This window comes from Malus sylvestris, chromosome 15 (assembly GCF_916048215.2).
Source record: "Malus sylvestris chromosome 15, drMalSylv7.2, whole genome shotgun sequence".
Lineage (NCBI taxonomy): Eukaryota > Viridiplantae > Streptophyta > Magnoliopsida > Rosales > Rosaceae > Malus > Malus sylvestris.
This window is the reverse complement of record NC_062274.1, coordinates 46691392-46715127: the sequence shown is the minus strand read 5'-3', so window position 1 is coordinate 46715127 and position 23736 is coordinate 46691392. Positions and strand designations below refer to the sequence as shown.

At 36.9% G+C, this 23736-nt stretch overlaps 2 protein-coding genes and 1 pseudogene across 4 annotated transcripts; 1 reads left to right on the top strand and 2 right to left on the bottom strand.

Annotated features, from left to right (window-relative positions):
* The first annotated feature begins 2560 nt into the window (after positions 1-2560).
* On the top strand, positions 2561-3895 carry LOC126603179 (mitochondrial uncoupling protein 5-like). The gene has a single exon (XM_050269940.1). The coding sequence runs from the start codon at positions 2837-2839 to the stop codon at positions 3788-3790; it is 954 nt and encodes a 317-aa protein (XP_050125897.1). The 5' UTR covers positions 2561-2836; the 3' UTR covers positions 3791-3895.
* Positions 3896-4735: 840 nt separating this feature from the next.
* LOC126603178 (rho GTPase-activating protein REN1-like) lies at positions 4736-14706 on the bottom strand. 3 transcript variants are annotated; one of them, XM_050269938.1, is made up of 23 exons: positions 14577-14706; positions 14106-14194; positions 13830-13916; positions 13287-13400; positions 13090-13157; positions 12922-13000; positions 12052-12199; positions 11360-11479; positions 10736-10813; positions 10333-10388; positions 10158-10236; positions 9490-9574; positions 8814-9057; positions 8353-8559; positions 7793-8107; positions 7566-7615; positions 7216-7276; positions 7029-7112; positions 6759-6872; positions 6501-6670; positions 6238-6304; positions 5718-5882; positions 4736-5417 (listed from the first exon to the last, which is right to left on the bottom strand). In XM_050269938.1, the coding sequence occupies exons 2-23, from the start codon at positions 14133-14135 to the stop codon at positions 5082-5084; spliced, it is 2757 nt and encodes a 918-aa protein (XP_050125895.1). In that variant the 5' UTR covers positions 14136-14194; positions 14577-14706; the 3' UTR covers positions 4736-5081. The 3 variants fall into 3 exon arrangements, with proteins under 3 accessions (XP_050125895.1, XP_050125894.1, XP_050125896.1); XM_050269937.1 differs by lacking the exon at positions 14577-14706 and adding an exon at positions 14369-14570; XM_050269939.1 differs by lacking the exon at positions 14577-14706 and adding an exon at positions 14369-14570 and having other exon boundaries at positions 4736-5357.
* A 6184-nt stretch (positions 14707-20890) lies between these two features.
* LOC126603030 (BURP domain protein RD22-like) lies at positions 20891-22180 on the bottom strand (annotated as a pseudogene).
* Between the last annotated feature and the right edge of the window lie 1556 nt (positions 22181-23736).

Here is a 23736-nt window from a genome sequence, read left to right as displayed (position 1 = left end):
TGAAAAAATAATATACAAGTCTGACATCAATAGAATATTTATCAAGTCTTGGGCCCCGACCTTCCATTATGACGCTTCCTTCTGAAGTGTTTGGCCGCGTTGTATTTGTTCATCTCCCAAAACATCAACATACAAATGTTGTGTGTTGTGTGTTTATGTTTGCTACTCATCAGAAAGGATATCGTTGTTATCATCCACCTACTTGATATACTTATGTGACCATGGATGCGACATTGTGGAATCCGAAATGTATTTTGGTTTCTTCCAAATTATGTGTATAATCAATAATATAGTTCAATGAATGTAATTAACCTAAGAGATAAGTTGTTAACGCTCAAATGGTGAGGCTAACAAAAGTTAAATGAATCAAGTGTTTGTCTGTGATAGACTTAGGCTTTGCAGACAAATGATAATAGACACATGATTTAAATTGTTCACTCCTCAAAACTAGGCTACAACCATTAAGTTTCTTGTAAAAATTGGTAACAAGGTTACAAATAGCAGTCAGCTAGAATAGAACAATTTTTATCTTAATTTGTCCGGCTCATTTTAAGGAGTACTCATCTTCCTTATATAGCCTTCCTCTCAACCTTCAACCTTTAGGTTTTAGTCCATCACTTCCTTTCATTTAATGTGCTAAATCCACAGGCTAGACCTGCTAGTATCCCTTCATTCTTTGTCCGACACGTGGCAACTAGGGGACACTAGAGCAAGTCCACTTGTGTATTTTTCTAGGATAGAGCAGCCGAGCGCCTTACTCGGCCCTGGAGTTGGTGGGACCTTGTACTGAGCGCCTTACCTATCAGCCTTTTTGCCCATTCGTAGACTTGTGTTCCTTTGTCTAACCGCCACGTGGCTTGGAGTTGATGTCTGACTAGGCCTGCCCCTTCTGCTTTTAGGTCCTCGTGCCTTAAAGTTGTCAATGACCAACATGCCCTCTGGTGCTCGGAAGGCACTTTCTTAGGAAGTTCTCGGCTTGATTTTTGACAAGACACTCAAAGGCCATAGACCTTCTAAAGTGCTCAGCTTCACCATTTCACGCCCATTGGGCCTTGGCCTTCTTTTGGGCTTGTGTTCCTCTAGGCCTATTGGGGTCGAAAAGGACCATGCATTAACTCAAGTGATCTAAGGTAGTAAGATCAATGAGACTTTTCTCTTAAGTTCATTCATTAAAGGTTTCTAACCATAGGATTGTCAATTAGGCATTAACAATCAATTAAAGGTTAGTATGTGTTATGTCAACTCAATTATGAGTATGACTTGTCTCATGTAATTAGTGTTAAAAACTAAGACAAACACATAGATGCTTAAAAGGTCATTGAGCCACTTAACTACGATTAACAAAGAGTTCTTATATATACTTGTGATGTAAAAACTCATAAGTAGTAATAATGCAAAGTAATCATTCGACCGAAACCCTAATTTTTATTGTGGATATATCTATGATCATTTGACTGCACCTCCCTTAGAATATGGAGAGTGAAACGAATTTTGGGTCTACATACTTATAATCATTTAAAATAAGTGTGCATGCATAATATAATACGCAGCATATTATATAGGAAGGTACAAATTTAGGAAGCAACATAATAAATTGAAGGAATTCGGGAGCATCTACGTTATATTTTTTATTTCATAAAAGAATCATATTATGATTTTAATCTCAAAGCTTTCCATATGCAAGTATTAATGAATTAACAAAACGAGAATATAGGTACCATTTGGTACGTGAGACGAGAAGGAATGGAATGGGATGAGACATTCCATCCCACGTGTGATACGCTTAAAATGGGTGGAACGCACTGTTCCACGGGACGAATTTTGAATGAATTTTTCTTCTGCCTCACCTCATGAAACGACTCGTTCCACATCCATGGAACACAAAATTATAATCTCTCCATCTCTTTCTTCTTCCTCCTTGTTTTCATTTGAGAGCATCTTTACTTCCTCTCCATTCCGTCCCATCCTGTCCTATCCCGTCTTATCCCATTATGTTTCGTCCCGTCCCATTTGCATACCAAACGATACCATAAAGAATAAAATACAAGTCCAACGCGGCGGTAGATGCTTTGAGAACTCGTCCAGAGGACAAGGAAATTTCAGTTCCAAACTAAAAATGACGTGTCAAATTTTCAAAGGTTGGGAGACCCGGTCCCCCAAATAGTTGGGAGGCACAGACCGACGGCTGTCCTAGGGCTACCATTTGGCTTGACCCTTTGGCATGCTTAGAAGTCAAGCTTAATTAATACCCAATAAAATTCCTAAAAGGCCAATAACTTCTAGAGGTGGGGGGATGCACTTGTTTCTTTTCAATCTTTTAATTAAATAGTTATTTTAAAAAGTTGTAAGAAGAGAAGGGTATTTTTGGCAGTTTGAATGTTTTACTAGTTCTAGGGCAGCAGCATAAACCACAAGGGTCCCAGATATCAATCAACCGAAACGCGTCGTAAGACTCCCACCAAATTTTACTAGCCGCGGCGCATCTCGCCCATCTCCTTCCCCCCTCCTTCCCACTTCCCTTCCTTACTCGTCTCCGTTTCCCACTATATAAATACAACCCCCACTCCCTCACCCTCCAACTCAACCATTCGGACACATTTCTACTTACATACAGCATATGTCTCAGAGGCCCAACGTCCCTCACTCCTCCTCCATTGCCTTTGCCCTCCACTCCCACCTCTTAATCTCCAGTGATATGAACCCTAATTGGTCCTCCTAAACCCATCCATTCAATTTTGATCCTATTTTTTTTATTCTTTCATTCATTTTTTAACAGACGATCCCAGAAAAAGGGAAAAAAAACCCCAAAAGATTCGACCTTTGATTCGATTGGAAAATGGGTATCAAAGGATTTGTCGAGGGAGGCGTCGCTTCCATTGTCGCCGGCTGCTCCACCCACCCGCTGGATCTTATCAAGGTCCGCATGCAGCTCCAGGGCGAGAGCAACCCCGCTCGCGCCGCCGCCCCCCAGCCCATCCACAATCTCCGCCCCGCTTTTGCTTATAATTCCCATTCCGCCACCCTTGTTGCCCCGCCGCCCCCACCGGCCACCGTACGTGCCGGTCCAATCTCGGTCGGAGTCAAAATTTTTCAGACCGAAGGCGTTAAGGCGTTGTTCTCGGGAGTCTCAGCAACAGTTCTCCGCCAGACTCTGTACTCCACCACCCGAATGGGCCTCTACGAAATTTTGAAGGTCAAATGGGCCGACCCGAACTCCGGGAACCTGCCACTGGCCCGCAAAATTTTCGCCGGGCTCGTCGCCGGTGGAGTCGGAGCTGCCGTCGGCAACCCCGCCGACGTGGCCATGGTCCGGATGCAAGCCGGCGGCCGCGACTACAAGAACGTGATCGACGCGATTTCCAAGATGGCGAGGAGCGAAGGGGTTCTTAGCCTGTGGCGCGGGTCCAGCCTTACAGTGAACCGCGCTATGATCGTGACGGCGTCGCAGCTGGCGTCGTACGACCAGATCAAGGAGGCGATTCTCGATAGGCACTTGATGAAGGACGGCCTTGGAACGCACGTGACGGCGAGTTTCGCGGCGGGGTTTGTGGCGTCCGTGGCCTCGAACCCGATCGACGTGATTAAGACGAGGGTTATGAACATGAAGGTGGAGGCTGGGCGGGACCCGCCCTACACTGGGGCCCTCGACTGTGCCTTAAAGACTGTGAGGGCGGAGGGGCCGATGGCCCTTTACAAGGGCTTCATCCCTACGATTTCGAGGCAGGGACCGTTCACTGTGGTGCTGTTTGTGACGCTTGAGCAGATCAGGAAAGTGCTTAAGGACTATTGAGAGTCGGAGTCCGACCAATTACCATCATGAAAAATAATAATAATATTATTATTATTATTTTCGACTATGGCTATTATTATTGATTAATGAATTTTACCTTTGGAATTTGGCCATTGATTTTTTTTTTCTTTATGGGTTAATAATGATTTATAATTTAAATAATTTTTTCGCCATGCAAATAATCCGATACCCGATTAGCAAGAAAGAAGCGTTTTGAGGTAATTGGATATTTGATCCTTGAATTAAAAATAAGTTAAATAACTAAAAATCTGTGCGAATTGATATCTGAATACAGTAAAAATTTTAATTCCATCCAAAATAAAAAGTTTAGTGTGGAAAACAAAATTCGACTACAACCAATGTTAGATATTTCTATTACAACTTTATTTCCATGGTTGATCATTTGCATCACCCTGTCCAAATTATGATACCTCAAAATGGAACATCTTGATTCAACTAAACTTTAAAACAATCAACCATGTGATAAATGGCATTGAAACTAACACTATATTTAGATGGGGAAATAAATTTGAAATTTAAACCAAAATCAGAATTATAAATTGAGATGCATCAATTTCTTTGTTTGGATTCATAAATATATAAATTTAGAATTTCAACGTGGAAAAAAACTTGAAATTTAGAACCTATAATTCGTAAGTTTAAATTCTAAGTAAATAGGTGTCATTTTCTAATTTTTATGAGTTAGAGTTAATTTCGTATTCAAATACTATTGTTTTTTTTTTTGGTTAACCAAACACGATAATTCATAAATTTTAGAAAATAAAATCTGTAATTTCAATTTCCGTCATTTTAAAATTTCTTAGTAATCGCAAATTTCCTCATTCAAATAGAGTGTAAAGAAATTTGAGTAGAAATGAGCTTTTCTTAAGCGAGTTGTTATTCACGCTTCATGACGGTCTTCCAACAGTGTGATTGCATGATGACTTTTATGGTATGAATAACGAATCATGTTCGTAAAATCATTTGATATTGAGTTCAACAATGAGACCCAAAAACTAAAATTGTTTTGCAGAAAATTACATATTCATTCATCCATACAAGTACGACCATGCGTAAAACAGGAGCCTTGTACACTGGATACGATATTTTTTTTTTATTCATCCATACAAGTACAACGCACGCAAATAACTGAGCAATTTGTGCTGTGTGAGAGCCCGACAGCATAAATGAACAGTTTGGGGTTGCGGATAAATCAGTTTTACTACAAGGAAATGCTTCATCTGTACACACATCCCTCTCAGCCTTAACGCAACATGTAAAACATTTGTTATCATCTGGCGTCCGTCCTCGGAGAAGTTTTCTGTTTACTACTCTCTACAACTCGACCTTTCTCCACGGTAACAGACAAATGGCTCTCCGATTTTCCTCTGTCCAGGCTATGCTGCTGCTGTTGGCTTTCAGATCTCTTTCCTCCTCTCTCTGAATGACTCTCTGCTTTCCTAAGTTTCTCCGGTTTCTCTGATGTGTATTGGAGCGACTGGCTTTTATCCAAATTTTGAGCAGGGCCACGGCCTTGAAGCTCATTTGCTATTTGGCTCCGCCGCTCCTTCAAAAAATTCAGTCGCGATGTCAACTTCGTTATTGCTGAAGTTGTGGAACTACCTCCCTGTTATGCCACAGGCAAAGAGGTATGTAACTATTTCTACCCTTCTATCTAATCACACAAATAAATCAGCTCAGAATAAAGCAACAAGTATAAACATAAACGTTTTCTAGTTTATTCAATTGGCGTTGTAATCCTTTCCCCATTAATCAAAGTATCCAATCCTTAATGGTAATCAACATCATCAAAACGAAAGACGGAATGCATATGTGCAATGTGGAAATTGAATCTTCAATTTGATGGTAAATGGTAATCTATTGGTTAAAATTCCTATTGAATCAGAACTAATGTGACCAATCTTACCTCACCCCCACCACCTTTCTTGGAGTTCGTTGAAGCAGTAGGCTTCGCTACCACTGGGTCTACTGCAGATGAATCAGCTGGCAGCCCAACGGACCGGGAGTTGCTTTTGTTTGCTGCATCTATCTTCTTTTCATTCACATTTTCTGTTCCATCTTGATGAGTATCCTGTTGAACATGTCCAGATATTAGTTCGAACAAATTTATTACTTTTAACGAATACACTTTAGCAAGAACTGCTTGTTAAGTTCATCCTACAAGTTTTCTAAAGGCTTAATTTCCCCTTTTTTTATGCAAAAGATATTCTACTTTGAACTAATCTAAAGTGCCGAGAGGGAATAACTCGGGTGCATAGGCAGGACCACTTCTGCTCTAGCCAATGTGACCATGCCCACATCTGCTTCTAAAGGCTCAGTTTAGCTTAAAACATAAATGGACAAGTTTCAGGACCAAAATAGTACAAAAATTAAGTTAATCACGACATTTGTTCATGTCGATATCTCAAATGTCAAAATAAATGTACCTTGCTTCTTGACGATTCTGAATGTGAAGGGACTATGGTTTCACTGTCCTGTCTACCTGTCGTGTGCCTAAAAATGACACAGAAAAGGGGAAAAATAAAGTGCAAATGAGTCATCAATGATTGGCTATGTCTGCATCTTCATGTAACTTGCATTCGAAAACTTTTAAGCATTAATTATTATAACCACAGATCACGAACTATCCTTGACAAAAATGGAAGAATGATCTAACAAGAAAGCATCGTGAAATAACTAAAGATCTCACAGTTTTGCTAGATGATCGCGACTATTTCTGAATGAAATGGAAGGATCAGCCATAGAGCCATGGTTTCGATCACACTGTTGATTAAGCTGCACACCAAGATCATCAACCTTCTTGTTCAAGTTGGCAACATTCTCCTCTGCCTGAGCTATTTCAGTAAGATCTGCCCTTGTCTATATAGCACATATGCAAGTTAAATCATTTGGTGCATGATAAAAAGCTCTTAGGCCAGACCAGTTTAAGAGCACAGTCAATACTAACTTTTTCATCAACTGTGGCTAAATTGGGCACACGTCCCCCCTTTCCTTTTAGTCCTGCTTCAAGAGCTGCTGTTAAATCCTTCTCCTTCAGTAACTGTTCCTGTAGTCTTGCCACCTACAAGTATATTAATGCCCAATATCAGTATTAGCTTCACCCTTCTTGGCTAATCACTTGATAACCATTAAATAATAATCGAACAAGCATTATATTCTACGGGTTGCAGAAGCATGTTCTGCTAATAAGAAAATTTGTTCTCAGTATGGAATTTACATCTTGCTCGAGAGCTAGGCGACGCTCATGCAAGGCCATCTTCTGTCTCTCCAGACTTGCTTGTAGAGCAGCATTCGCTTCAGCCTGTAAAGGAAACTAACAACTAAGTATCACATATTCCAAACAACTTGATACAAGGTTTTTTTTTTTTTGACGGAAGATACATGGTAATTGGAAAGTGAGATACCTCTTCGGCAATTCTGTTTTCTAACTCAGATTTAGTCATCTCGAGGTTCTGGATTTCAGCCCTTCACACAGGAGGAAAAATTATATGTTAGAACAAACCACATGACCTGAAGAGAAGCTTCATAAAAAAATATACTAATGGCTGATCTCGAGTAAGTAAAACACTGATACACTTGGAAAAAATATACTACTGATGCATGCTTATGTGCGTGAGTGTGCCTGTATGTATGAAGCGTGCAATACAGGGCATCTACTGACATTAAACAAGATACAAGATTCACGCAGAAAAGATTATAGGCAAATCTCCATGAGGGAAAGAAACTCTACAGAGATGAAATATGCATCACTTACTCTTCCTCAAGGCTGTAGTCAATGGACTCCATGGAAAGGTTCTTCTTTGCCTGGACCCGAATCCCACCACCCATCAAAAGAAAAAAGAAACACAATTAACAAAAACTCTCTGAATGGAAACAGTATTCAAAGTCCGTTCCTGGATAACATAATCTAGGAAGGTATAAATAATGATGAAAGGCCTAATAAGCAAAAGACTATCACCAATCCAGAAAACATAGACTTACAGCGGTACGTCCCCAATCAGTACGATTCCTGCCATGCTCAGGTCCATTGGATATAGTTGAAGATTTTTGGATGGATGGGGATGGAACGGGTGGCTGGTTCGGTGAACTTATTTCTCTAGAAACCTCTTCTACTACAGATGACTCATTAGCCTGCTCTAGCGCATTGGTTTTACTTAAGCTTAGTTCATTCTTACTGCTCTCTACAGCATGTTGAGGCTGCAAAACTTTAATTGAGCTTGATGACAATTTCTCGTGAGCTTTGCCATCATTGCCTCCATGAGGAGTCTTCACACCTAGTCTTAAACCATCATCATCCTGCAAACAGTGAATATGTTATACATGAATCTCCAAGTTTTTCTGGCAACGGAAACAAACAGTAAGACATGAACAAAAACCAGAATGCTAATGACTGGCACTAATAATTTAACCAACTTGAAAGCACCAAATCTCAATGACAAGGTCTTGCACTAATATATTGAAGGACTAAGTACGTAGGACTTTTAATCATCACACTGAATGTATAGTTTGATGTAGAAAAGTCATGGAGTATAGTAACGAGCCTTATCATCATGCCGATCCTTGTCTTCAGATTGACCACTCTCACTGCACGTTCTATCTCCATCAGAAACAATTTCAACATCTTCATCCTCTGTTTCTGCATCAGTTTCATCATCTTCATAGTAATCGTCATCATCGGTTGCCCCCTCGGTCTCACTTTCACTCTCTTCTGTGTCACTGTATAGTTCCTGGGACAGGGGACCACCTTCCTGCAAATACATGGAGAAAGAACCGACTTGGTTCAACTTCCAAATTATGAAATATTCTCAACATCATAACTATACAGAAATCCGGAGTCCCAACTATTCATGTGAAATAATTAGCGACTCTAGAGTGAGCTAGTCGAAAATCTTTTTTGAAGAACAACATTCTGAATAGAAAATCTTCATAGCTCAAAACCAGACCAGCGAAAAGTAGAAAGTGTTAAGTAATGGTATAAGGTAAAAGGCTTCTTGGAGCGTACCCCAAATATGTGATCATACTCCTCCAACAAAGTTATAACAATCGCTTGAGCATGATTAGCGGCAGCGGCTGCTTGCAATAGTTGAACAGAACCATCACCCCCCACATCAATATCATTGTCAACTTCACAATCCCCAGCTAAGAGTGGACGAAGAAGTAAGGGAGCCATACAAGCTGCAACAGCTGAGCAGCTCATCCGGTTCACAGCTTTCTGGGCAGCCACACTTTGCATCATCAAAAGAATTCTGAACGGAAAAATACAAATTAAATTTGAAAAATGATAACTGGGCATTATATGAATGCAAGATAGTAAAGCAAGCGAGATAATACTGGGAACAAAAAGGAAATCTTTGCTAGCACAATAATTATTTCTAGTAAAACATAATTACCGCTAAGGAATCTTACTAAAAACATAATTATTTCTAGTAATCTTTGCTAGCACAATAATTTGGCACCGCACAAGCATGTTAAAACTTCTTTTAAGAAAACGCCTGATACTTAAAGAAACGAGGAAAACAAATCTAAGGGTCAAATTATTAACAAACGAAAGCAATAATCTATTCAATCAAACATGGAAAAAGATAACATAGCTTTAGATCAACCGCACGCGCAAAACATACTCATTGACAAAATGAACGAAACCAAAACTCAGAAATAATGAAGTAACATAAAATAACCTTTGCAATAAATGGCGATTTGGCTCCGGGAACGTATCACATATTGTTGTGCGCATAGCATTGACTCTACCACCACGATCATTACCTAATCAATGGGAAATTTGTATTAAGAAAGTAGAACAACAGTAATACTGATATAACACTGTACTCTTATACGTCAAATCTTGAGTAGAAGATGGCACGCACAGACTTAAAGGCCAAACTGAAGCGGTTGAAAATGTAAAACTTCCCCTCTCACTAGGTTTCAAATAATTTTCACGATTACTTGCCACTCCAAATTCACAAAACAAAAACAAAAAAATCCAGGAAAAACTCTTCAGTAACATCGTGCTTTTGAAGCTCGATTTCTCTTTTCTTTGTTTTCCCTGTTAGAAAATAGAAACTCTACTGATTGACCTCAAACATAAAGCCAGGCCAAGAAAGAATGTAGATCAAGGTAAATGAGGCTTCATTGAGTTGGCCCTAATAGATAGCGTGACAGCATACGTACGTAAAACTTTATATACATACATATATATATATATATCTGATATTACGAGACTGTTAAAAGAATCAGCGTTTCTATGTGATAGTTTTTTAGCCCAACCTTATGACACAATAAATATCATAATACTAATTGAAAAGGTACTAAGAAACAGATGGTATAGTTTAAATCAGATGTACCGTACCAGATTTACGAAAGGCATCTAGTAGTGCGTTACAACAAGATGCAGGGACCGGGGAAGATGGCAACGCCCGGAGGACATACTGGAAATTTGCATCAAGAAAGAAAATATAAAACCAACTTTCAGAACATTCTATAATCTACACGAAGAAATCAACATTTATTGTCAAAATAGATACCTTGACACAATCAGCAATAACATGCGCATCCTCCTCAGAAGAAAACTCTGTTTTCCCTGATACATAAAAATACAACCCGAAAATATTATAGATATCGAAAAAGATCAGTTTTTAGAATTTTTTTTTTTTTTTCCTATTTATACAGCTCCACAAGCCACCAGTGATAAACTGAATTTAGATTCTAGAATTTAATTTAAAACAGCCAATCCTGAATAAAAATATACAATTTGGATCATTGAAAAAATTCGAAGATATATAATCCATAACCTTACTTGAGGGATCCCTCAATAGAGGTGACTGTATATATAAATGGTCCATAACAGCTCCATTGAACGATAAATATATAACTTTGAAAAAATGGTGACGAACACCAAATATTACTAAAAATGAAAGTAACACTAACCCTGTTCATACTCTCTTATTCGACTCTCCACATCTTCAACATCTGCAGCTTGTCGTAAGATCCCTTCTACTTTGACTCCTATTTGTATCAAATGATCAGATACATATTTCAAACAAGAAAAGAAATCAATCTATTTCAAAACCAATAATGGAAGAGGTCATCCAGACTTAAGATTGCTCATACTCGAATTAAAAAGTACCCCTTAGGTGACAGCTTCACCTTAAGAGCCTTCCATATGACTTATGAGTGAAATCTTAAACATTAATACCTATTATATGTTTATTCTGATATTAACTAAAGAAATAAAAATGAAAGCAAATGAGACAAAAAATAAAAATAATAGATCACACGATCATAGCACTGCTCAATAGAACAACTGAGTCCAGGGAGGACTAAAAATTATGCAACGGATATGCATTAAAATATAACATCCAAATCAGAAGACTAACTGCCAACTAAGGTTTCTCAGACGGTGCAGGCGTAAAAAGCGTTCCCAAAAGCACAAGAAAAGCCAATCTACTACAAGAACTGGGGGTGGGTGCAACGGATTGTATATATGTATATTATTAGACCACCAAGGTAAGTTGAAATGACATCTTATAGCAAGAGATACGGAGAACCCACCATATTCTTCTACAAACCTAAGGGCTTTTTCCAAGAAAGACGGAGCTCCATCAACTTCTTCCAAGGCCAGCAGAACAGGCACTCCAATGACTGTAGATTTCACTGGCTTCTTATCCTTCGCTGTAAAGAAAAACAGACAACAACAATATTTCAATGAGGTGGTACAAGGATAGCAATAAAAAGTTGAAAAGAAAAAAAACATCCAATGCAAGACCCGATCATAAGAAAACTTGTCTTACAGATACTAGCTAAACAATCTGACAGGATTTCATGCTCGGTTGGTAGCCATGATGCAGACTGAGTACCAGAGCACTAAATATCATGTGGCGAAACATTATACATATAAAAGCACAACTCGTCTCTTTGTATTTTTAACTGTCTAATTGAATTTGTAAAATGGCTTGAAGTTACATCAATACTTGACTACTTTTGCTATCTTACCATATTGTTTTGCGCTTTAACTCTTTAGTTAAATAAATATGGTGAAGTTTTCTCCATTTTTCTTACAAAGTACAAAGTTTCGTTTCTGGTATACCACATAAAGGAGATATAATAGACGATTAGGTAATGTATAATTTAACACCAAATACTGGTTTAATGAGACTCTGGGAACAGCTGAAAGAAAAATGGATGGCATAAATATGTGCAGTATTAAACACTATGTCTTGAGAGGCACTGTAAGAAGAGCATACACTGATCCGCAGAACCATCAACTGCCTCGGTCTTATCATTCCCTAAGATTCCATTTTGCCCCATAGCATGAGCGCCACCACTTGGGGATTGTGACAACGCATTTTCAAGTGCAGTCTTCCACTCATGTAGATCCTCCAAAGTTTCAGCCTGCAGAAGAGGTAATAAAAAAAACAAATCAGCAGACTATAGAAGGATCAACATCGTCCATATATAACTTTTGGGCGAAAGGATTTCTAACAAAACTTTGTTTTTAACCAACTTCTCAATGTTTTCCATAAAAATAAACGCATTTTACTTTTATAGAAAAGAGTATGAATGAATTTCTATGAAATGGTATCATGGAATTCAGCCACACAACCAATGCATTGTCCCTACAAGTAGTGCCTCATAAAGTCCTGATTTGGTCACACAACTAATGCAGTGTCCCAACAAGCTTGAAATGTGGTTATGATAGAATACGATGACACCAAATAAGACCTAAAGTCAATTAATCAACAAACATTTACCTTCTTTAAAGGGAATGTATGGAAAAAATTGTACTCAAAATACCATCAAAACAATAATCCATCACCCTTATAGGAAGACAATTTTATCATGCAAAGAATACAGGACAACAAACACAGATGATTTTACTGATAGATCATCTTTATCCATGAGCAAACAACAGATTTATGTGAGGAATTTGTTTTCTGATTCAGTTGAATATATTCTTTTATGGGGATGTTATCAATAGAAACTGTTGTGACTTGCTAAAATTAACTTTCATATTTCGGAAAAAGCAGTTGTAAATCTAAAAATTCCACCAAGGAAAAAGGAGCATTTCAAGTTTTCAACCAAGCAAAATAATCGGGATAAAAAGGAAAGCACACCTTAAGTGTGAAGGCTCGTCCATCACGGCCATCTGGAAAGAGCACGGTCAAGAGTTTCTTGTCTGCTTTGACAACCACACTAGAAAAATTGTACAATTAAATGACGTGAGGTTAGCAGTAATACAAGAGCAGAACAGCAGATCATTATAATTCGAATTACAAGCCAACCTGCCTGAATTGTTGAGGTCAATACCACCCAGGGTCAAATTCACTTCACTTCCCTTTAGAGCAGCACTCTGGCAACGTAGAATAATAGTAAATGAAACATTCGGAGAGAGAGAGAGAGAGAGAGAAAGAGTAATATTGTCTACAAGAAGAACAGATGCAAGCACATGCACACTATTTAGCAGAAAAGAATTACTTACTGGATCACTTCTGAAGAAAACGAGTGAAGTGCGGGTTAAGATAAACCATCTTTTCTTCCAGGACGTCCATCCAATTCCTTTGGATGATATAAACAGCGGCCCACTCTTGAAAATCTGCAAAACAGCTTATACTTCAGAGTGCATAGTTTTACTTTGGTTAACCAAGAGATAATAAACATGATATTACATGGCAATGAATAGCATAGGACATTATATCACCCTCTTGCATATAAATTACTCACGAGCACTTAGAGTCTCGAGTGCGTTTGTCTTTTTGCAAATGGTATTGTTCTATTCTAATTGTCAGTCGAAAAGCTTAGGTTGCAACAACATAAAAAATAAAGCTACAATTCTCTGGCATTGCAATTTGCAATCATATGTTGTTATTCCTTTTTACAAAACTTTGTCCTTGACATTTTAACAGGATCTGCCAAGCACAGGGGCCGAACATGGTATTGTTGAATGATGAAAATGAATATTAGATTTCTGTAAACATATTCAGCCACGATGAAGTTATGATTGAATATAAAATGATGACATTACCGTGTTGCCACCACGAGAAGGCTGAGATTCAGGTGGACCAGGGCCACCAGATGGGGGAGGAGGAGGAGGAGGAGCATCGCCTTCTCCCTGGAACACACAGCAATCCGATAAATTTCCTTTTCACCACGCCACAATTTATGTACATTCAGATTGAGTCTGTCCTTGTCAATTTGCCTAACAATTAATATGCATGTGCAATATCTATGTGGATTCCTATAGAGTGAAGCTATTAGAAAAAGGAAAGCGGCATTTGTAATTAAACCAAAATATATATACCTGAGGCGCATCGGTGATTCGGTTAGTCATCCTCTGATGGATTCCAGAGTTACAGAATCATATCCCACACGGATCAGCACCACCGGTGCCTACATTGATAAAAAAAAAAACTCAACAATATAATCCAAACGATCAAACCCAGAAACCAAAACCAACACAAACCCACAGAAGCAACACCATTTCTCATCAAACAATCAAACCCAGAATCCATTTTACAAATAAGAAAAAACCCAATTCACCAAAATCACAAAAAAATAAAGAACCTTGCATGGAAAATCGAAATGCGGGTTGTTGTTGTTGTTGGATTGGAAAGAGAAAGGAGACGATGGAATCTTTTTCTTTTTCTTCTGAATTTTTTTTTTGTTTTTGCTGAGAGATTAGATTAGAGAGAGAGAGAGAGAGAGAGAGATTGTTGTGTTGTTGTTCCCAACAGAAACAGACACAAACACAGAAACAGAAAGAGAAAGAAACCTGGGGTGTGGTGGTGGGTGGTCAATCAGGAGCCCAAAGAGAACGGGGCAGTTGTACACCTATGCCTGGTCATTCTTCCTTCCAACGTGTTGGAGGGAAAAACGTGCAGGCCCTCTTTTGGAATTTCACCAATCCTCCCCTCTCTCTCTCTAACTTGGTATCATTCCCTTGTTTTTAAGGTTTTGACAGTGCCGACACGTGGCATCGTATTTCCCTTAATCATGTCACTTTGCCAACTCGTTAGGACACGTTGTTGTCGTAATTGTCTGTCTTAACATTTCAGGATTATGAATATAACGGTTAACGGTTTGATTTGGTTAAACTTTTGCGGAGTTAATCATTAAGGAATAATATAGAATGTAAACGATTTTGATCATCAAATAACATTGTATGATAAAAAGAAGAATCAAGAAAGTAAAATGAAATGGTTCAAGTTAGAATGTTACTAACATTCCCTTGCTTAGTAATGAAAATAAATATTGTTTCATATTTCTTGACAAAACTGCTTCGAAAGATCTTTCTATTTTTCATTTTCTTTTGTGCAAAAGTTTGTTCTTCTTACTATTTTTCTTTGCCGGGAAATTCATAGTCTAGTTCAAATATGTCTGTTTTTTTTTATACTAGCACTATTGGGTGACAGGGGATTGAACTCATGACTGCAAATGCAAAAAAATTATTATTATTTTAACTAACTGAACTATAAATCCCTTATTGAACATATCGAAATTAACTAGATTTGAACAAACTAATAAAATATTGAAAGATGACTAACATGCACGGACAACATTGGAATGTGAGTAAGCAACATTTGAAGAATAGGGACAGGGAGGCAGATTCTCTGCCCTCCTACTTTCTGTGCTCTCTTGATTTGTGTGGTTATGGTTAAGCCACGTCAACATTTTATATTATTATTTTTATAGAGATAATAAGACAAAATGAATAGTAATATAAAATATTGACGTGTCTTAACTGTGACCATAAAAACAGAAGGGCATGGGAAGTGGAAGGGCAGAGAATCTGCCTCCAACGGGACAGTTTAGGTACGAGTCGATAAGTCTCAATAGTCAACTTTGATTTAATGACTCGAATTTTATTTAAGCTAACCACTTAATTTGTTGACATATATGTTAATTCATAAATATGGTTACTTTCTGAATTTAAAAGTTACCCTAACACATATTGATGACAAATTAATTCTTCTTTTTATATAATTCCAATTAAAGCGATATCTTATATTTAACCTGTGAGTAATGCTAAAGAGACTAATTTTGTAAACAAGGTTTTGGAAAATAAAGGACATGGAAGTTGATGATTGGTTTATTACTTAAGAGAAATTTTATTTAAACCCATTTAACCTCTTTTTACACCCAACTTAAATTTTAAATATTAATTGTCTATTTTACTCTATTACATAATTACTATTAAGTAAAAATTGAAATTAATAATAAAACTCAAATTTTTCAATAAACTCAAACATTATAATTAAATCCTACGATTACTCTTTGTTTATCCTACGTTTATTCTGGCTAAAACCCTAATAGCTCTCATAGAGAAAAATAAGTTTTTTTATTGATAAATGGTGATTTTGAAGTTTTGAATCCTCCAACCAGGGTATGACTCAATTTATGAATTTTTTGTTCGTTTGATTTCAATTTTTTAGATAGTAGAAGTTATTTACTGTAATTTTTTTCAACAAATACAACGAAGGCATCCTACCTTATGCTAAAACAACAACGAAAGCATCCAACGATGAATAATGTCTAGTGTGAAAGGACCCAGTAACTTGAACTGGAAAAACAAAAAGACCAGTCGCAGCATCCTTTTTCTTCTTCTTTTTGTTCGTAATTTGCTTTCTCAAATCAGTTGAGCACAGTTTGAGGGTTGGCCACTTAAACCAGGCACTGTAAACCTTTGCACCTTTCTCTCTGGCACTCTGAACCATCCAATTCACAGACTGGCTCTCATAATCAAACATAGTCAACAATTTTTTGTTCCTTTGAAAAGGGTATGATTCGGCCAACAATTTAAATGCAGAACCTCTACTCACAGTAAACACAAGACCATACTCATTCTCAGGAATGTTCAAATAATCCATAATCCTAGCCTTTATATCATGTTCCAATAGTGCCTTTCTCAGCACCGCCATAAAGCACATGATTATTCAAATTTAGCTTCTAAAAATCAAATGGGTGTAAAAATAAATCCACATATTGAATTGGGTTTCTGAGGGTATATTAGGTATCAAATTTGGGTTTAAAGAGATATTAATAATTTAGTTAAAAATCAAATGGGTGCAAAGAGTAAGTTAGGTGTAGAAATAGGTTAGATGGGTTTAAATAAAATTTCCCTTACTTAAACATTAATAAACGTGTTTATTCCTATGGGGTGACATATCATTTAGTTTGCAAATTTAGTCTCCAAATTTAGTTTGCAAATTCATTTCTACCGCATCCATATTAGTTACTTATTTTCTGAGGAAAAAAATAGGGTTTTTATCACCAATGATCCCTCAGATTGATCCAACTCATCATTTCGGTCCCTCATTTTCAAAATCAAACAATATCGTCCTGACATTTACTAAAGTAGATCAGTTTGTCAAATAATAAATGTTAGGAATGATATTGATTGATTTTAAAAGTGAAAGATCAAAATGATGAGTTTAATAATTTCATAAACCATTTGTGATAAAGACCCAACAAAATATTAGTTACTTGTTAGATCGTGTTATATCATCGCAAAAACATTATAATTAAGATAGAAAAAGAAATTATTAAAGCTCTTTTAACTATAAATATGCTGGTGCATTTATGTCATTGTCACTTGTGAGTTAGAAAAGTGACTCCAAATTAGAGGAGCCAGTCCGCGCAACTTTGAAAGACAAATAATTGTTTGCGCTAATTTTGGCAACTGCCCACACCACCAAGGGGTGGTTTGGGAGTGAGGTGCTTAAAAAAAAAGCACCTATGAAAAAAAGCTGTGAAGGTTTTAGGTGTTTGGTAAACTGAAAAAAATGACTTATTTTGGAAGCTGCTGTGAGAATAAGCTGAAATCAAAGGAAAAAACTGAAGCTACTATATGCAGTTTTGGAAAACTGGCTTTTTTTCAAAGCACACAGAGCTACAGTGCTCCTTTAATGAAAAGACCCACTATCAGACTGCTTTTTTTTTCCAAAAGCATTTTTACAAAAAAGTTTACCAAACATTCTGCTGATTTATTTCACAGCCGCTTATTCTCACATCAGTTTTTTTTCAAAGCACAACAATACCAAACCAGCCCTAAGTCCAATGGCCCTGATGAGCTGTAAAACCATATGCTATGATGCAAAATCCACTGTGCGCCTGTTTTTTACCAACAAAAACCTGCGTCCGTATTTAGCATCTCTTCTAATACTATAAAGAAAAATATCATTTGCAATAATATCAATAACTTACTAATCAACAACACAACAAATAAACATCGATGATATATATTGATTTGATGTTAACTACATTTTACACCTTGGGGGGAGGCTTGATGATGTGGCATAATCTTTACCATTGAATGAGTTTGGAAATATTATGAATGGCTGTGGATGAAAGGAGCGTGCTGGCGGGGAGGGAGATACGAAAGAAAAATATGTGGAACCCAAATCAAAAGGGTGTAACGTGAAATTAGTCTTAGAAATTATAAATGAATCCTTTCATATAGCAGAAGGCATTGCCATGAGTGCCCCCTTTATGATCGTGGTGGTAAATTTGTAATCAATTGGCACGTAAAGAAGTCCGAGCATCATCATTCAAAAAGAGACTTCAAATTGGGGAGTGCACACAAGCTCATTATGATCAATTATCATTATCTCCTCTTTACACACTTGTCCAAATTGAGGAGTGATAAATGGACTTGGATTGTCTGCCCTCCCCATTCCATGCCTTTCCCATGTCCTCCTATATTCTGTGGTCACAGTTAAGTCACATCAACATTTTATATTGATCTTTTTATAGAAATAATAAGACAAAAAGTAATGGGAATATAAAATATTGACATGGCTTAACCGTAACCACAGAAATAGGAGGGCATGGGGAGGGTATGGGATGGAGAGGGCAGACAATCCAAGTCTGTGATAAACATAAGACTTACCATTAATTAAAATTTGGATGTTTTTTATGTGAGAGACCTTGTCCCACTGCATGTCTCCTCCTCCTCCTCCAGCTCCATAAGATTGTGGGAGAATCAGACTGTTAAGAATGATCAAGTTCTGCTGCTGTGTCTTCCATAGGAAGTTGGGTGGTGTTTTCAGCACGCGACGTGACCGTTACAAAGAAATAAACATAAGATTTACGAATGACTTCTTAACACCAGCACATTACTCGGCCATACATAGAAAAATTGGCCCGCAACTTGCCTAAATCACCAACCATTTTCTTCCCATGTGCACATAAATGATTCCGATTATTGTAATTCACTATTTTGGTCTTTTAACAGTAATAACTTCGGAATTCACCCAATTTTCTCTCCTCTAGAGCAAGGCAATAAGCTGATTTTGTAGTAAACTTTTGCAAGTTGTGGGGAAAGTAGTTTTGGTTTTACACAATATTGTCCAAACCACGCCTACAAAAGTTCCAAACCAGCATGAATAGAAACATGCCTAGGCTTTTTTTCTGAGTAGATTTTATATTATATATTTAACCATATTCTTAGTATACTTTGGTTAATATTTTGAAATAATTTTGATACTTTGAGTTGTACTTTTGATATAAGACTTTCGACTTCATCTGGAGCAAAAAAGAACCAAATGGACAAATTTTGGAGTAATTCTAGTTGGAAAACGTTCGTGAGTCACTTGGCTTGATCATATCAAAATATCATATTTTTCTACTAAGCTAGTGATAGAATAAAGGAGCAGTACGCGGTGCTGGAAAGTGACATTTTTGAGCTTGAATTGCGTTTTTAGAGCCCTAAGAGGACCTCAGATGGGTTTGTGGCCTTCTGGAGATGTGTTCAGAGCGTCCCGATCTTCAAAACAAGCTATTATGGGCCGGATTTGGAGGAGATTTGAGGTTAAAACGTGTCTGGACAGTTTCTGTGCAGATTCTCCTAGCTTAATTAGTACTCTATTTTCTAAGTTATTTTATTATTATTTAGTTTCCTAGTTGGAATAAGAGACCCATGTCTTAGGGTTTGTGCGGGGGTTTAGCAAATATATTGCTTTGCCATTCTTAGTCTTTTCTATGCTTTCTTTTATGCAACTTTGGAGACAGAGAATAATTGTTAGTGTTCTTGGAAATTTTCTACTTTAAGGTGTTTTCATTTCTTTTATTCTTAATAATATTTTCTTTGATTTTAATTATGAGTATGCATAACTAATTCGTTTGACTAGGGTTAGGCCATGAACCTTAGCATGAATATGTAATTTTATTAATTTGCTTATGAATGGATGCATGCTTGCTTTGAATTATTAATCACCGCAATTAAAACTATCTATATATTTTAATGATTGATCACCATTAGAATATTTAGACAAGTAATTTGATGCAATTTCTGTTGGAACATCATCCTGAAATTGAGGAGAGCTTCTTGTGATTAGTAATTGTAAGTTCACTTAAGGAGAACATCACGTTCTTAAGGGTTGCATGGTTTTTCAGAGAGTTTTCGCGAAACTTAATGAGACTTGCATGTTTATATTTGATCTGAACATCACAAACAGATTGCATGTTGATATATGTTTTCGCTTGAACATCACAAGCAAATTATGCATTAGGAAAACCTAACATTCAAAGCATGTATGTGGAAATTCATAAGTAATTGATAGAATTGCATAGGATTGTGACGGTGACAGCTAAACCCTAGTTTTCTCCAAATTGTTAATTTTAAAAACGTTTTTCTTCTTTGCTGTTATTATTTCCCAACTTTCAGATTTCTTTTATTGTTAATTTAATCTTTTAAAATTCATAAATCTCAAATCTTTGATAAAAACCTGTTTTAATAATTAATTAAGAGTTAGTAATTACAAATTAGTCAAACAATCTTTTGGGACAGCAACATTGCATGAGTATTTATACTACAATTACCTTGTATTATTGCAAGTATTTTCAGTGATTTTAACCCTCTTATTGAATTAATTGGGAACTTTAACGAAAAGCATCCGGTACTGTTCACTTTAATGAAAAACCACATTTTTACACTAAAAAGTCAATCCTGGTACTATTCACTTTACCCTTTATTTTATCCTTATCATTAAAACTCAAAGTTTTCAAACCATTTTCATTAATTTTCCTTTACTTTTATTACTGGAGGACATACAAAAGCCCAATAGCCTTTACGGGCTGAGTGATGGATCAGGTACAAGAACCGTCGACGAATTCAACACAAGTAGGTTTTTGGTTTGGAACCCAAATGACATCCTCGACTTTAAGAAAATGGCAGATGGGAACGGTTCCTGGCTCAACTTTGAGCTCTTTGAAGGCATAAAGGGTTCCTTTCAGATGTGTTTTCATGGCAGGCTGCTACTGCTTTAGCTCTCGTCCCATCAGTTCCTTGCAGAGGCACCATATATGTCCTTGTTTTTTCAATTGCATGGCAATAGAAGACGGCATACGGATAGCTCTTTCACTCCAGGAGTTGTTATAGTGTACTTCTGTTTCAGGCCAGCTCCCTTTTTGTCCACCTCCGTTGCGATTGCTAGAGCATTTTTTCCTAACGTGGAGGTGGCAAAGTCAATCATCGACTCTAACGAGGCGGCACACTGTTTTGCTTCATTTCTCGCGCCTTGAAGTTCACAGTCTTGAATAGTATTGTTAATCATATCCGCTGCCTCAGACTCCGGTTTCACTGAGAACTTGTTGAGAATTTCTGGCAGTTTGCTTGAGCTGAAGGGGATTAACTCTACAGTGTTGCGGGACAGGAAAGGTATGGTAATTGAAGAATTTCCTGCTAAGAGTTAATTCATTGTCGTGCCAAGATGAAGGTCCTTCTACGAGACGAAAATTGCTCGGGTTACATTTTCAGAGCCATCCTTTGAGTATTTAAATGGAGGGTTCCCATCTGCACCATTTAAGTATCTAAACGGAGCGTTCTCATCTGCACCTTTTGAGTATTTAAGAGCGTTCTCATCTGCATCTTTTTAATAAACCCAATTCTCTTCCCTTTGAACTTGGTTGTGAAGGATAACTCCCCCTTTGCCAAGACTAATGAAGTCTGCGGAAATTTTACCATCATAAATAAAAAACAAGTTAGATATGCAGCAGCCAGCACTCAGCAGGGAGTCAAACATTTTTCGAACTTTACCCTAAGTTATTTTTACGAAAAACCAGAAAAAAAAATGAAATGAAATTTTCAAACGAAAAGGTGCACGCGAAAAAGAATGGATTTCATACCAATTTGCTTTACATGCTAAAGTTGAACAAAATTGAACTAACATGACGAAGTTGCAACAAAATTAAAAACGTTGCAAGAGCGAAAATGAAAATTCGTGCAAACGGCAAATATGTGCACTAACCGGGCTTGACGAGTTGGTTGAGAGATTTCGGCATTGGTGTGTTTGGAAGGACGGAGTTCCAGTAAAGTTGAGGTGGTGGTACAGGTAAGGCAGCACATGGCTTCCCACCATTGCGAGCTGCGTGCAACATTTGCGCTCTCATTAGTAAGAGGTATATAGAGAAAGTGAGAAAAACTAAAATCATGTCCAAAACTAAAATTACAGAGCTCACTGACAGTGAGAAAAACAAAGATTCTGGAGAGGAGGAACCCCATTAAGATTGACTCAACAAGTTTCGACAGAATTGAAAACTATTGGATGATGAAACAGTAGCGGATGGATTCTATATTTATAGAGAAAAAAAATGCTAACGATACTTTTCAAAGTAAGACTCTTGTCACCTCACAATTTACATTAATTTTTATGCTAACATTTTAAAATATTATGTTAAAAATACGAGGTGATAGAAAAATAAAAGAGAATCATTTTTTAATGAGTAAGAAATGAACTACCAAAATTGTTGTTACCGAAAAAACTACCAAAATTTATTGGGATTAGGTGTAAACCATGCAAGTCCATTCCACTGCCTCGAGTAGAGTTCTTCCATTAAGATGAATCCAAAAATGTTTGAAGTAAAATTCTCTTACCTGCTATTCTCATAATCTTCCATTTCTTTCTCTTATATATTATTTTTTGTCTTATTGTTTTTATAAAAAAATTAATATAAGATGTTGACATAGTTAAACCGTAACCATTCAAATAGGAAGAGAAAAGAAGAAATGAGAGAGAAATTAGGAAGGGAGAGAATTCTCATCCAAAATGTTGAGCATGCAGTGCCCCGAGGAAACGTTTCTTCTTTTTAAATTGTACTTTTATGGGAAAATGGGGAATTTAATTGAGTGCACTAATCTAAGTTGTATTTTTGCCTATTAGGTCTTTTATAGTGAGTGTGATATTTATATATGAAAATTAGGTATTGTGAGATTGATTTATGTTACACTATTGTTACATTGATGTGAGTTTGATACGAAGTTTTATATATTAAATGAGGACCCATCTACTTTTTTATTTTATTTTTTTATGATTGACTACCTATTTTCTTTATCTCTCTTATTATTTATTGTATAAATATCACACTCATACGTCAATATATTAAACTCCAAAATAAGAATCACTTTCATAATTCTCAGATTTTTCGACCAATTGTAGAAGTTTGATTCTTATATTAGTATCACACTTCGTTTTTTGGTCTAGTGTGTAAGGCCTTAAGTTGTATTTTTGTGAGAAAAATGAGAAATTTAAATTCCGTGTTGTTGTAGTAAATAATATGTACTTGGGAGAAGGAAAAGAAAGGGACGGCATAAAGAGATGAGAGAATGGGTTCAGTTGTTTAACTTGATTGATTTCCCTTTGGTCTTGCTTTTATTTATACTAATCACGATGGACTTTTCTTGGCCTCCAGATAATACAAATCATACAAGAAAAAAATCTTCTAGATCCTATAGGATTCCTACATCTAGTTCACGCAATCACATTTCTATAATAATATTGACTGCAACACTCTCCCTTGAGCATGTAGAACTAGAGAAGTGGTCGCATAAGGTCTTCGGGCAAATGTGGAAGTATTTGATGACGCGTTCTCGTCAGGCACATGCAATGCATATGTGGAAATTTTATTTAAACCCATATAACTTTACTCTACACCCC

Excerpts from the sequence above, each read along its gene's own strand:
- LOC126603179 (XM_050269940.1), top strand. The coding sequence starts at position 2,837 with ATGGGTATCAAAGGATTTGTCGAGGGAGGCGTCGCTTCCATTGTCGCC.
- LOC126603178 (XM_050269938.1), bottom strand. The coding sequence starts at position 14,135 with ATGACTAACCGAATCACCGATGCGCCTCAG. Across the intron at positions 10,389-10,735 it reads AATAAGAGAGTATGAACAGG|GGAAAACAGAGTTTTCTTCT; the intron begins GTTAGTGTTACT and ends TTTATGTATCAG. Across the intron at positions 5,418-5,717 it reads AGAAAGGTGGTGGGGGTGAG|GGAGGTAGTTCCACAACTTC; the intron begins GTAAGATTGGTC and ends GTGGCATAACAG.